Raw genomic sequence first — 12,759 nt, 5'->3', positions numbered from 1 at the left:
AAAAAAACCCATTCAGCCTATATTTATTGGTTTGGGTAAAAGTTATAGCGTTTACAAACTATGGTGCAAAAAGTGAATTTTCCCATTTTGTAGCATCTATGACTTTTCTGACCACCTGTCATGTTTCATGAGGGGCTAGAATTCCAGGATAGTATAAATACCGCCCAAAAGACCTAATTTTGGAAAGAAGACATCCCAAAGTATTTACTGAGAGGCATAGTGAGTTCATAGAAGATATTATTTTTTGTCACAAAAGAGCGAAAAATGACAGTTTGTGACAAGAAAAAAAAAAATGAAATCTGCCACGGACTCACCATGCCCCTCTCTGAATACCTTGAAGTGTCTACTTTCCAAAATGGAGTCATTTGTGGGGTGTGTTTACTGTCTTGGCATTTTGGGGGGTGCTAATTTGTAAGCACTCCTGTAAAGCCTAAAGGTGCTCATTGGACTTTGGGCCCCTTAGCGCAGTTAGGCTGCAAAAAAGTGCCACACATGTGGTATTGCCGTACTCAGGAGTAGTATAATGTGTTTTGGGGTGTATTTTTACACATACCCCTGCTGGGTGGGAGAAATATCTCTGTAAATGACAATTGTTTGATTTTTTTTTTTTTTTTTTTTTTTTTTTTTTTTACACACAATTGTCCATTTACAGAGATATTTCTCCCACTCAGCATGGGTATGTGTAAAAATACACCCCAAAACACATTATACTACTTCTCCTGAGTACGGCGATACCACATGTGTGGCACTTTTTTGCATCCTAACTGCGCTAAGGGGCCCAAAGTCCAATGAGTACCTTTAGGATTTCACAGGTCATTTTTGTTTCAAGACAACTCCTCACGGTTTAGGGCCCCTAAAATGCCAGGGCAGTTTAGGAACCCCACTAATGACCCCATTTTAGAAAGAAGACACCCCAACGTATTCCGTTAGGAGTATGGCGAGTTCATAGAAGATTTTTTTTGTCACAAGTTAGCGGAAATTGATTTTAATTGTTTTTTTCCACAAAGTGTCATTTTCCGCTAACTTGTGACAAAAAATAAAATCTTCTATGAACTCACCATACTCCTAACAGAATACCTTGGGGTGTCTTCTTTCTAAAATGGGGTCATTAGTGGGGTTCCTATACTGCCCTGGCATTTTAGGGGCTCTAAACCGTGAGGAGTAGTCTTGAAACAAAAATGACCTGTGAAATGCTTTGGGCCCCTTAGCGCAGTTAGGGTGCAAAAAAGTGCCGCACATGTGGTATCGACGGACTCAGGAGAAGTAGTATAATGTGTTTTGGGGTGTATTTTTACACATACCCATGCTGAGTGGGAGAAATATCTCTGTAAATGGACAATTGTGTGTAAAAAAAAAAAAAATCAAACAATTGTCATTTACAGAGATATTTCTCCCTCCCAGCATGGGTATGTGTAAAAATACACCCCAAAACACATTATACTACTTCTCCTGAGTACGGCGATACCACATGTGACACTTTTTTTGCAGCCTAGGTGCGCTAAGGGGCCCAATGTCCTATTCACAGGTCATTTTGAGGCATTCGTTTTCTAGACTACTCCTCACGCTTTAGGGCCCCTAAAATGCCAGGGCAGTATAGGAACCCCACAAGTGACCCCCTTTTTAGAAAGAAGACACCTCAAGGTATTTCGTTAGGTGTATGGCGAGTTCATAGAAGATTATTTTTTGTCACAAGTTAGTGAAAAATGACACTTTGTGAAAAAAAAAAAAAAAAAATCAATTTCCGCTAACTTTTGACAAAAAATAAAATCTATGAACTCGTCATACACCTAACAGAATACCTTGGGGTGTCTTTTTTCTAAAATGGGGTCACTTGTGGGGTTCCTATACCGCCCTGGCATTTTACGGGTCCAAAACAGTGAGTAGTCTGGAAATCAAATGTCTCAAAATGACTGTTCAGGGGTATAAGCATCTGCAAATTTTGATGACAGGTGGTCTAAGAGGGGGCGAATTTTGTGGAACCGGTCATAAGCAGGGTGGCCTTTTAGATGACAGGTTGTATTGGGCCTGATCTGATGTATAGGAGTGCTAGGGGGGTGACAGGAGGTGATTGATGGGTGTCTCAGGGGGTGGTTAGAGGGGAAAATAGATGCAATCAATGCACTGGGGAGGTGATCGGAAGGGGGTCTGAGGGGGATCTGAGGGTTTGGCCGAGTGATCAGGAGCCCACACGGGGCAAATTAGGGCCTGATCTGATGGGTAGGTGTGCTAGGGGGTGACAGGAGGTGATTGATGGGTGTCTCAAGGTGTGATTAGAGGGGGGGAATAGATGCAAGCAATGCACTGGCGAAGTGATCAGGGCTGGGGTCTGAGGGCGTTCTGAGGGTGTGGGCGGGTGATTGAGTGCCCTAGGGGCAGATAGGGGTCTAATCTGATGGGTAACAGTGACAGGTGGTGATAGGGGGTGATTGATGGGTAATTAGTGGGTGTTTAGGGTAGAGAACAGATGTTAACACTGCACTTGGGAGGTGATCTGACGTCGGATCTGCGGGCGATTTATTGGTGTGGGTGGGTGATCAGATTGGCCGCAAGGGGCAGGTTAGGGGCTGATTAATGGGTGGCAGTGACAGGGGGTGATTGATGGGTGGCAGTGACAGGAAGTGATTGACAGGTGATCAGGGGGATAGATGCATACAGTACACGGGGGGGGGGGGGGGGGGGTCTGGGGAGAATCTAAGGGGTGGGGGGGTGATCAGGAGGGAGCAGGGGGCAGTTTAGGGAATTAAAAAAATTGCGTTTACAGATAGTGACAGGGAGTGATTGATGGGTGATTAGGGGGTGATTGGGTGCAAACGGTGGTCTGGGGGGTGGGCAGGTGGAGGGGTCTGAGGGGTGCTGTGGGCGATCAGGGGGTGGGGTGGGGGCGGGGGGGGGGCAATCCGTGTGCTTGGGTGCAGACTAGGGTGGCTGCAGCCTGCCCTGGTGGTCCCTCGGACACTGGGACCACCAGGGCAGGAGGCAGCCTGTATAATACACTTTGTATACATTACAAAGTGTATTATACACTTTGTATGCGGCGATCTGGGTGCTAGTAACCCGCCGGCGCTTCCGAACGGCTGGCGGGTTACAGCGCGAGGTGGGCGGAGCCAGGCGCCGGTGGCTGATCGCGTCACGAATGACGCGATCGCTCCGCCCATGCCCGTACAAGGACTGCCGCCAATTGTACATGCGGCGGTCCTTGCAGGATCCACTTGTCGGCCGCCTCTGTGCAGTGGGCGGTCGGAAAGTGGTTAAAGTTCAGTGCAGAGAAATCTGGACACATCCAAAGTAGAGAAAATGTTATCTTGTGTTTACTTAATTGTATCAAGTGAAGAATGTGACACAGACAGAAACTCAAAGCATTTCTGCCTTCAAAACATAATGAATAAAACCAGTTATAAATAAAATGCAAAGTCAACACTCAAAGCAAAAAACTGTAATTTTGGGAACTTGTAATTTCTAAATGAATAGTAATACTTATGCACAAATGCAAATATGATAACCATATGGCAACTAAAAAGTTTTTTATTGAATATTATGTCAGGGTTTTAAGGCAAGAAAGGAATTTTCTTGGGTTTAAAACATTTTTTTTTAATCCAGTTGTGAAAAGGTAGGGTGACAATTCTTAGATGTCTTGATTCCACATTGTGACTACCGTATATACTCGCATATAAGCCGACCCGCATATAAGCCGACACCCCAACTTTTCCCTGAAAAAACAGGGAAAAATGATTGACCCCCATATAAGCCAGGGGTAGGAAATACTGGCCGCCTTATTCCCCGAGTGTGTCCCAGTATAGCTAGTAAAGTGGCCAGTATGGGTAGGTAGTGCCCCAGTATAGCTAGTATAGTGCCCAGTATAGCTAGTATAGTGCCCAGTATCGCTAGTATAGTGCCCAGTATCGCTAGTATAGTGCCCCAGTTTAGCTAGTATAGTGCTCAGTATAGCTAGTATAGTGCCCCAGTATAGCTAGTATAGTGCCCCAGTATAGCTAGTATAGTGCCCCAGTATAGCTAGTATAGTGCCCCAGTATAGCTAGTATAGTGCTCAGTATAGCTAGTATAGTGCTCAGTATAGCTAGTATAGTGCTCAGTATAGCTAGTATAGTGCTCAGTATAGCTAGTATAGTGCTCAGTATAGCTAGTATAGTGCTCAGTATAGCTAGTATAGTGCTCAGTATAGCTAGTATAGTGCTCAGTATAGCTAGTATAGTGCTCAGTATAGCTAGTATAGTGCTCAGTATAGCTAGTATAGTGCTCAGTATAGCTAGTATAGTGCTCAGTATAGCTAGTATAGTGCTCAGTATAGCTAGTATAGTGCTCAGTATTGCTAGTATAGTGCTCAGTATTGCTAGTATAGTGCTCAGTATTGCTAGTATAGTGCTCAGTATTGCTAGTATAGTGCTCAGTATAGCTAGTATAGTGCCCCAGTATAGCTAGTATAGTGCCCCAGTTTAGCTAGTATAGTGCCCCAGTTTAGCTAGTATAGTGCCCCAGTTTAGCTAGTATAGTGCCCCAGTTTAGCTAGTATAGTGCCCCAGTTTAGCTAGTATAGTGCCCCAGTTTAGCTAGTATAGTGCCCCAGTTTAGCTAGTATAGTGCCCCAGTTTAGCTAGTATAGTGCCCCAGTTTAGCTAGTATAGTGCCCCAGTTTAGCTAGTATAGTGCCCCAGTTTAGCTAGTAAAGTGCCCCAGTTTAGCTAGTAAAGTGCCCCAGTTTAGCTAGTAAAGTGCCCCAGTTTAGCTAGTAAAGTGCCCCAGTTTAGCTAGTATAGTGCTCAGTATAGCTAGTATAGTGCTCAGTATAGCTAGTAAAGTGCCCTAGTTTAGCTAGCATAGTACTCAGTATAGCCAGTATAGTGCTCAGTATAGCGATCCCCCCTCCCCCCCGCCGCTGCTATTACCTGTTCAGCCGGCGGCCGCTTCCTCTACTCCAGGTGCCCCTCTCGCTCTGCTCTCCATGTCTCCATCACGCGTAGTGTATCCCAGCAGCGCGCCCGGCGCTGCTGCTGTGACGAGGCAGGAGAGAGCGGTTCCCCTGGTAACGGCGTCATCGCCGTTACCAGGGGAACTGCTCTCTCCTGCCTCGTCACGAATACGCGTGATGGAGACATGGAGAGCAGAGCGAGAGGCACCCGGAGTAGAGGAAGCGGCCGCCGGCTGAACAGGTAATAGCAGCGGCGGCCGCGGAGGAAGGGAGCGGGCGGGCGGGGGCCGCCGCGGATCACCACCACCCAAGACTCGCATACAAGCCGACCCCCCAACTTTTGGCCCCTTTTTGGGGGTCAAAAAGTCGGCTTGTATGCGAGTATATACGGTATATGGCTCCCAGAAGACAAGCATGTTTGTAGAGAGCCTTGGAATTATTTTATTTACCAGCAATCCAGAATTATTTCAAAAGAATCCACCGCATGCACAGCTGCCCGCCCCATTAAAAGGCAATCTATGCATCTATAGCCACCTTAAAGGGAACCTAAACAGAGAAGGATATGGATTTTTCCTTTTAAAATAATACCAGTTGCCTGACTCCCCTGCTGATCCTGTGTCTAATACTTTTAGCCACAGCCCTCGGTACAAGCATGCAGATCAGTTGCTCTGACTGAAGTCATACTGGATTAGCTGCATGCTTGTTTCAGGTGTGCGATTTAGCCACTACTACAGCCAAAGGGAACAGCAGAACTGCTGACATGCTACTATCCTCAGCAGCCAAATCTCCGGCATGTTTATTGTGACACATGTCAGCTTTGAAATCCTACAGGAAGCAACCTGCATGCCTTACGTAAATTTAATGAATGTCTATGCTTTTATTTTACAAAAAACACTGCTACTGACTTGCTGGGAGCAACTCAAGAAATCTCCTTTAGTTTGTTTTTGGTAAAGCCTGAGTATCAGAGATCGGCATATACTTTGTACATTCAAGAATACAAACAGATCATTTATCTGTGCAATAAAACAAATGAAAATAAAAGGTAAAATAACTGAATGAAAAGCAACGTGTGCATATATATATAAGAAGGCCTACTGACTGGCATGTAGAACTTACAAATACAGACAATGATTAGGAACACCACATAAGTGACAAGCTCGCGAAGCACACTCTTCAGGTATCGCTCTCTGGTAGGTATCCTGTCTTCTGTGTATCTTGTCCCCCAAAGACCTAGAACAGCAGAGAACAATATGAATACACTAGCAAGTAAAATAGTACCATAAATTGTCTAAAAAAACATTTCCAAGTAGTTTTAATAGTAAAAGTACAGAAATAAAATTTTCAGAAACATTCTAGCTTTTTATACTATCTATACAAGTAGAGTATAACACACAATCCGTTACAATGCAGAGATGTGACAGGCCCATAGAATTGAATGGGCAGTGGGTTGACATGCAGAATTATTCTGCAACACAACTGACCAGGTGTGAACTAACCCTTATGGTGGCCACACACATACACACCTTACACTTTTTTTTTTTTTTAATTCAATTCAACTATTTCAATCGTTTAACTCAAATGAAAAATTAGACTCTTGTAACTGTTCAATCCCCGAGCAGTGTGCAATCACGGTTCTGGCTGCGTGTGTCCTTGATCGCCCTCCCATCCCTGTAGTTGTCTTGTACATGTACGTATGCAGTACTACACATACATACGTAATACACGACTGCACAAGTGCAAGATGGCCACAGGGACGTGAGCACGATCAAGGATGCGGAGCACTGCTAAAAACGAAACTGAGCCAAGGCAGAGGATTGGATGATCGGTGAGTGACGGCAAGGGCACAGGATGTCCATTTTTTATCTCAGTTAAAGAGGAGCTGTCAGCCATACTATGCCAGGATAAACACACACACATATAAGTAGATAAATACTAGCTCTACTTACATGACAGATGTATTGCACTGTCCACGATTTCATTTCAGTGAATTTTATAAAACGAAAATACGGAAATGCAGAGAATTCTGTTCCCTGGCAGGGGCCATCTTTAGTCCCTCCAGCGAAGCCAATGCTGAGGTCATTTCCTCCCTTAACCCCCTTCCCTCCTACCTACAGCAATTGCCAGCGCTATGTTACCGACACCCCTGCATCCATGAGAACCCCCCAGCCCTGCTACTATATCAGTAGTGATTCCCCCTGTATTTACCCTCAGCCCTGCAGCGTCCATCTCATCTCCCAGCATAACAGCACTTAGCAGGGAAGAATATATGCAGCTCCAGCACCAGAGGAGAATCTGTGTGCGCTGCGTGTGTTCTTCCCCGCTGGGCTCTGTGGTGCTGCGGGCGGGGATGTTGCGGGGTGGAGGGATAATGCAGGGGGAGTCCCTTTGTAAATGGTGGCGGGGCCGGGGTCCCCATGGATGCGGAGATGCCCGCTGCCCCCGAATAAAGTTACGGAGATGCCGACAGAGTGCAGGGAGGGGGCGGACAGTGCAGACGCGAGGCGGCCAATGAGAGAGGGACAGGCTTGAGTGACACAGGCTGCAGCCAATCAGGCTGAACTAGCTGTGTCTGGGCAGAAAAGCAAAGGAGAACTCCCTCCCGCCCCAGCCTGCACTGCATCTTCGGTTATGCGGCTTCTTGCTGCGTCCTTTAGAGCTGGGGACATGAGGAGTTATCTACAATTAAAAAAAGTAAGATATGTTTTTAAGTTAGGCATTGCCTTTTTAGTATCCATTTTATCATAAAAATAGGGAATAGATTTTTGTTTTTAAGCCTAACAGTTACTCTTTAAGGTTCCCTTTGAAAGAAAATAAATATGGCTGCCTCCATATCCCTTCTCACTTCAGGTGCCCTTTAATTCAGATGTAGTTTTGCAGTGCAAGTTAGGAAACACAATGGGCTCTATTCCCAATCATTTTCCGCATGCGGAAATGCACTTGCGGTAAATTCCCGACTGAAATTAGACCATCTTGACATTCACAATATTGCATGCATGAACATTTACCACATGCGTAAAATTTTACGAATCATCCACATGCGTAAACAAATGCTATAAAAGTCTGCAAAAGTCGGTAGTTCCCGCAATCAAAAAAATTCACCAAAAAAATAAATAAAAATAGGCGCCTTATTTCTGACTTAACTACTGTTTTTGTATCACCTACTAGTACTTGGTGATATATTTCGCTTCCCATTGACTTAAGGCTGCTTTCACAGTGCGACGTTAAAGTGGTACGTTATAAAAAGGAATAACGCAGACTAACGCACAGCAATACAAAGTATGTGCCACATTCACAGTGCTCACGTTGCATTGTGTGTAACGTGTAGCAACATTTAGAAAGTGCTGCATGCTGTGCGTTATATGCGTTATTAGCTACGTTGGACCGTTTGCACATGCTCAGTAATGTTTTTGATTTTTTTTTTTTAAATGTGACGCATGCGCCATTTTCGTTCTATCAGTATGCAACGAAAACGGGGCATCAAGAGACGCATAACGCAGTTCAATATAACGTCCAACTTCAAAACTAACATGCGTTGCGTTAGGGGCACGTTGTGCGACCTTAACGTCGCATCAAACGCAATGTCCCACTGTGAAAGAGCCCTAAATGGAGTCTGGAGCCTTGAGTGCTGTGTTTGCTGAACTTTAATTTTTTTTTTTTTTTGGACACTTTTTTTATGCCACTTTTTTTCCGCATGGTTTCCACATGTTTACTATGTTATTACGCATGTTTCCCAAATTTTTTTACGCATTGTTCCCGCATGCAGGAAACATGCGGAACATTTTTAGTGACTGTGGAAAAAAAATGCGAAAATTATCACTGGCGGTAATATAGCGGTGAAAAATCTCTTAACACATGTGCGATTGTGAATAGAGCCAAATGACTCGACTAAGGGTTGTTCCACACCATTGCAAAGATGCCGATAAGTTGCACGAGTTTGACATATAGTGAAGCATACAGTACAATGAAAATATCCTCCACTGCCACTGTAAACACACACATTTGTCCAGTAAACTCAGTTACTCCAACAGAACCCACCACAATACACGCTATGTGAATGTACCATAGAAATATGAGCGCTAGCTCTAGTTTAGGGGACCCAGCAGGAAAACTCATAGAAAACAGTTTTCCAATCACAGCAACTTCTATGACACAAAGCATTGTGATTGGCCAAATAGTGTGGGCGTAATTTGCCACAAACCTATCTGAAACTTAGCCATTTGAAAGGGTGCCGTCCACCAAATCACATTAGCATTTTCCCAATGAGGTTTCCTACTGGATCACCTAAAGTAGACTAGCGCCGAAATATCATCGCATCATGTTGGGATGCGGGTGCTACACTACTTGAGACCCAGTGGAAAACCCCATAGAGAAATTCCACCAACATGATTAAATGGACAGCATCCTCTCAAACTTTTAGTTTTCAGATTGGTTGTAATAAACTACATCCACACTATTCAGCCAATTACAATGCTTTGCATTGCAGAGGGTGGTATAATTGGAGAACTGTTCTCTATGTGGTCTCCCGCAGGGTTCCCTTAAAGTGCACCTGAGATGAAAGTCGTCTCAGGTTTTATACTCAGCTAGTGCTTCCTCCAAGCCCCCTTGAGGCCACTCAGTCCCTTGCCATGCCCCTCCTGCCCCCCATAGACAGCCTGGTACTCTGCCCCAGTCACAATTTGGAAAGCTCCTGTAGCCGTAGCTCCTGTAGGGGGCTAAAGAAAGCCCCAGGTAAGTATAAAACCTGAGACAACTTTCCTCTCATGTTCACTTTAAGTAGAATAGAGGCGGCATGCTAAGATATTAGTTAGTGTGACAGGACCCCCAGATTAGGTGTACAATCTGCCTCTGAAGAAGCTGGTCTAATCCAGCGAAACAGCTGTCAGGCATCTGATACCCCCACTGCTATGTACCTGCTATTTCCCCAACCGGAATAAAGGGATTTTAAAGAAGCGGTGCCTCGATCTTTGTCTTCTACTCCATTAGGTTTACAATTAATCCATCATGCGCCATAAATGCATGCAGTAGTAGATTATGCACTGCAATGGATGCATTGTCATCAGGGGCGTAGCAATAGAGGGTGCAGAAGTAGCCACTGCATCGGGAACCTTGGGCCAGAGGGGCCCTCCCTCAACTACAGTATTGGTTCTCTATTGGTCCTGCGCTGATAATAAATCACATCTATAGATACTTTAAATAGTGGTAATCATTAACACACTGTTCCCCATCCCCTTCTTGCACCTCTGACACTGTGGTTGTCCTTAGCAGGTTTTGGTGTGGCATATCAATTGTTATGTATAGAGTGCTTAGGGGGCCCCATTGTAAAACTTGCATTGGGGCCTACAGCTCCTTAGCTTCGCCACTGATTGCCATTATGTTGTATTGGCACATCTAGGTAGCAAGCGCATAATGAATATAATTGCTTATTTTTTTACAATAGCATTCTCCCTGAATTACATTCTAAAATTCATCACTGGTGGTGAACTCTTTAGTTCTGCCAGGTGATCTGTACAGAATGTTCGTTACTGAGAGTTATATGCACAGAGGGAGATACTGCTTGCTTGGCAGTTGTAAAAATGACATAATTTCCCACAATGCAAGGAGGTTCACAGACAGAAACTGTCAGGACCCTGTTCATGACATCACACTGTGGGAGGAGTTTTACCACACTATCAGTCCCACAGATGATGATCTACTGGAGAAAAAGCAAAGATTTCTTGTGGGAAAAGTATCAAAGTTCAATCCTTGGTTAAGAAAACAGTGGCCAATTTATAAAGAAATAAAGAGGGAGCAATGATGAAGCTGTTACCTATCCCATATCTCACTTCATGTCCCCTGTGTTAGATGATACATGGCAACCATTAATTTGCGAGGCACAACACTGCCACGTTATATATTTGCCAATAGCCCTGCATGCCAGTCTGCAGGAGTACTTCTGTATGTACAAGCGCAGTGGAAGGGAGACCGGGTTACCTTGCAGAGTGTGCAGGACTTTCCTAAAGCCTTCTGGCTCCGGAGGGGGATCCGCTCCCCCACCAGGTCTAGCCGCTGCATTGGTCAGGTCCCCTCTCCTCCTGCGCCCCCTCTGCCCCTGGGTGCCCATGCTATTGGGGTGATGGTGGTATCCAACCATCCCCGTGCTGCCGCCACTGCTAGAGGAGACCAGAGAGGAGGACCTCCTTGCGTGCCCGGCTGAGGGATGCCACTCCACGTCCATCTCCACCACCGTCCCGTCTTCTCCATCCTCCTCTTCCTCCTCCATGCCGTCCTCCTCTGCCTCGAAGCCGGGGTTATCTCTGCTCCATGCCTGCCGAGAGCACGAAGAAAGCGGGGAAGGGGTGGATCCTCCCGGGGGCACCCTAAGGCCTGGGGCAGGGGGCAACTCCTGCCTGGGGATAGTGTCCATTTCCAGCATGACCTGTGGCTGCAGGCTGGGGGAGGATGAAGCTGGCACAGCCTTCCTCTCCGGATCCCTCCTCGGTCTCCTCTTCCTCTCCTCTCCCTCCAGCTCCGGTGCTGGCTGCGGCTTCACTTTGCTGTGGTTCACCATGCTGGGCAGCAGGGGAGCGCAGGGTTCAGCCTTTCCTTCTCTCCCTCACCAGCAGCCATTTTACTTTCAACTTTTTTTTTCTATTTAGTGACTTTTTTGTTTCCCTTATGTAATCCCCGCCCTCCTTCCTCTCTCTCCACACACATATCCCGTTATCCTGAGAGGCAGGAAAGGGCTGTGTACACAGCTGCTTTACAACTCTCTGGGCTCTATTCATAAAACCTTACCGCAAGTTTTCCGCTCAAAACAGCGGATTTTCCCGTCCATTTAGCAAAGTGGGCATTCAAAAAAGCTGTTCCCGCATGAAAAACTACAATCCCCCAGCAGAGCGAGAAATTTCCGCCTTCTCCAGTGTTTTTCTAGATTTATCTAGAAAAAAGTAACAAAATGGCCATTCATAAAGATTAGAGGAAGCGGTATGTGGACGGGAAATACCGCTTCCTCTGATTTTGCGGATTACATACAAGTGAATGGGACAGACCTCCCAGAGAGAGCAGTGCACGGAGGGACTCTGCTGGCTGAAGTGTTTCCGCATGCCTTCCGACAGCTTACCGCCAGCTTTCAGCGGGAGATCTCCGCCCTTGCATTGCAGCTTTCAAGATTTCTTTGAATGACCACCCAAAAGTGTAAAATACCGCTGCGGTATTTTCCCTCCAGGAGTTTTCTCGCAACAACTTTTTTATGAATAGAGCCCTCTGTCTCTGCACCTCCCTCTGAAACTTTCTCAGTCATCCCCTTATAGCAGTTTGCTTTTCCCTAGCATACGACTTTTGGGAAATATAGATTTGCTGGGAAACATTAAGTAAAATTACCCAAAGACGCTACCTTACTAAGCAGCCAAATCTCAGGAAAGACACGATACGTTTTTTGCGGTCAATACTCAGCGCGAACGATTCTCTGCTCAATTCTCTTATCTTCCGCAAGTTTTTCTTATCTATTTTCCATTCACTTCTATGAGAAATTGAGCGGAAAACAATCAAGAGGAGAATCGGACATGACCAGGGGCGTAGCAATAGGGGGTGCAGCGGTAGCGACCGCATCGGGGCCCTTGGGCCAGAGGGGCCCCGAAGGGCCCTCCCTCAACTACAGTATTAGCTCTCTATTGGTCCTGTGGTCATAATAATCACTTCTATAGATAGCTTTGAATAGCAGTAATCATTAACAAGCTGTTCCCCATCTCCTTCTTGCTCCTCTGACATTGTAGTTACCATTGGCAGGTTTTGGTGCGCCGTATCAATTGTTATGTATAGAGTGCTTGAGGGGCCCCATTGTAAGACTTGCATCGGGG

The 12,759-nt window shown here is 45.7% G+C and overlaps 1 protein-coding gene across 2 annotated transcripts in view; it reads right to left on the bottom strand.

The window, feature by feature from the left end:
* PKD2 (polycystin 2, transient receptor potential cation channel) overlaps positions 1-11,548 on the bottom strand; it is a 77,022-nt gene extending 65,474 nt beyond the window's left edge. For both annotated transcript variants that reach the window (XM_068233146.1, XM_068233152.1), the window contains exons 1-2: positions 10,895-11,548; positions 6,041-6,154 (exon numbers count right to left, since the gene is read on the bottom strand). In XM_068233146.1, coding sequence (XP_068089247.1) covers positions 6,041-6,154; positions 10,895-11,471 — 691 coding nt within the window. In that variant the 5' untranslated portion in view covers positions 11,472-11,548. The remainder of the gene's footprint in view (positions 1-6,040; positions 6,155-10,894) is intronic.
* Between the last annotated feature and the right edge of the window lie 1,211 nt (positions 11,549-12,759).

Source organism: Hyperolius riggenbachi, chromosome 1 (assembly GCF_040937935.1).
Source record: "Hyperolius riggenbachi isolate aHypRig1 chromosome 1, aHypRig1.pri, whole genome shotgun sequence".
NCBI classification, from domain to species: Eukaryota; Metazoa; Chordata; class Amphibia; order Anura; family Hyperoliidae; genus Hyperolius; species Hyperolius riggenbachi.
Note: the sequence above shows the minus strand (reverse complement) of the source record. Positions and strands in the feature narration are given on the sequence as shown.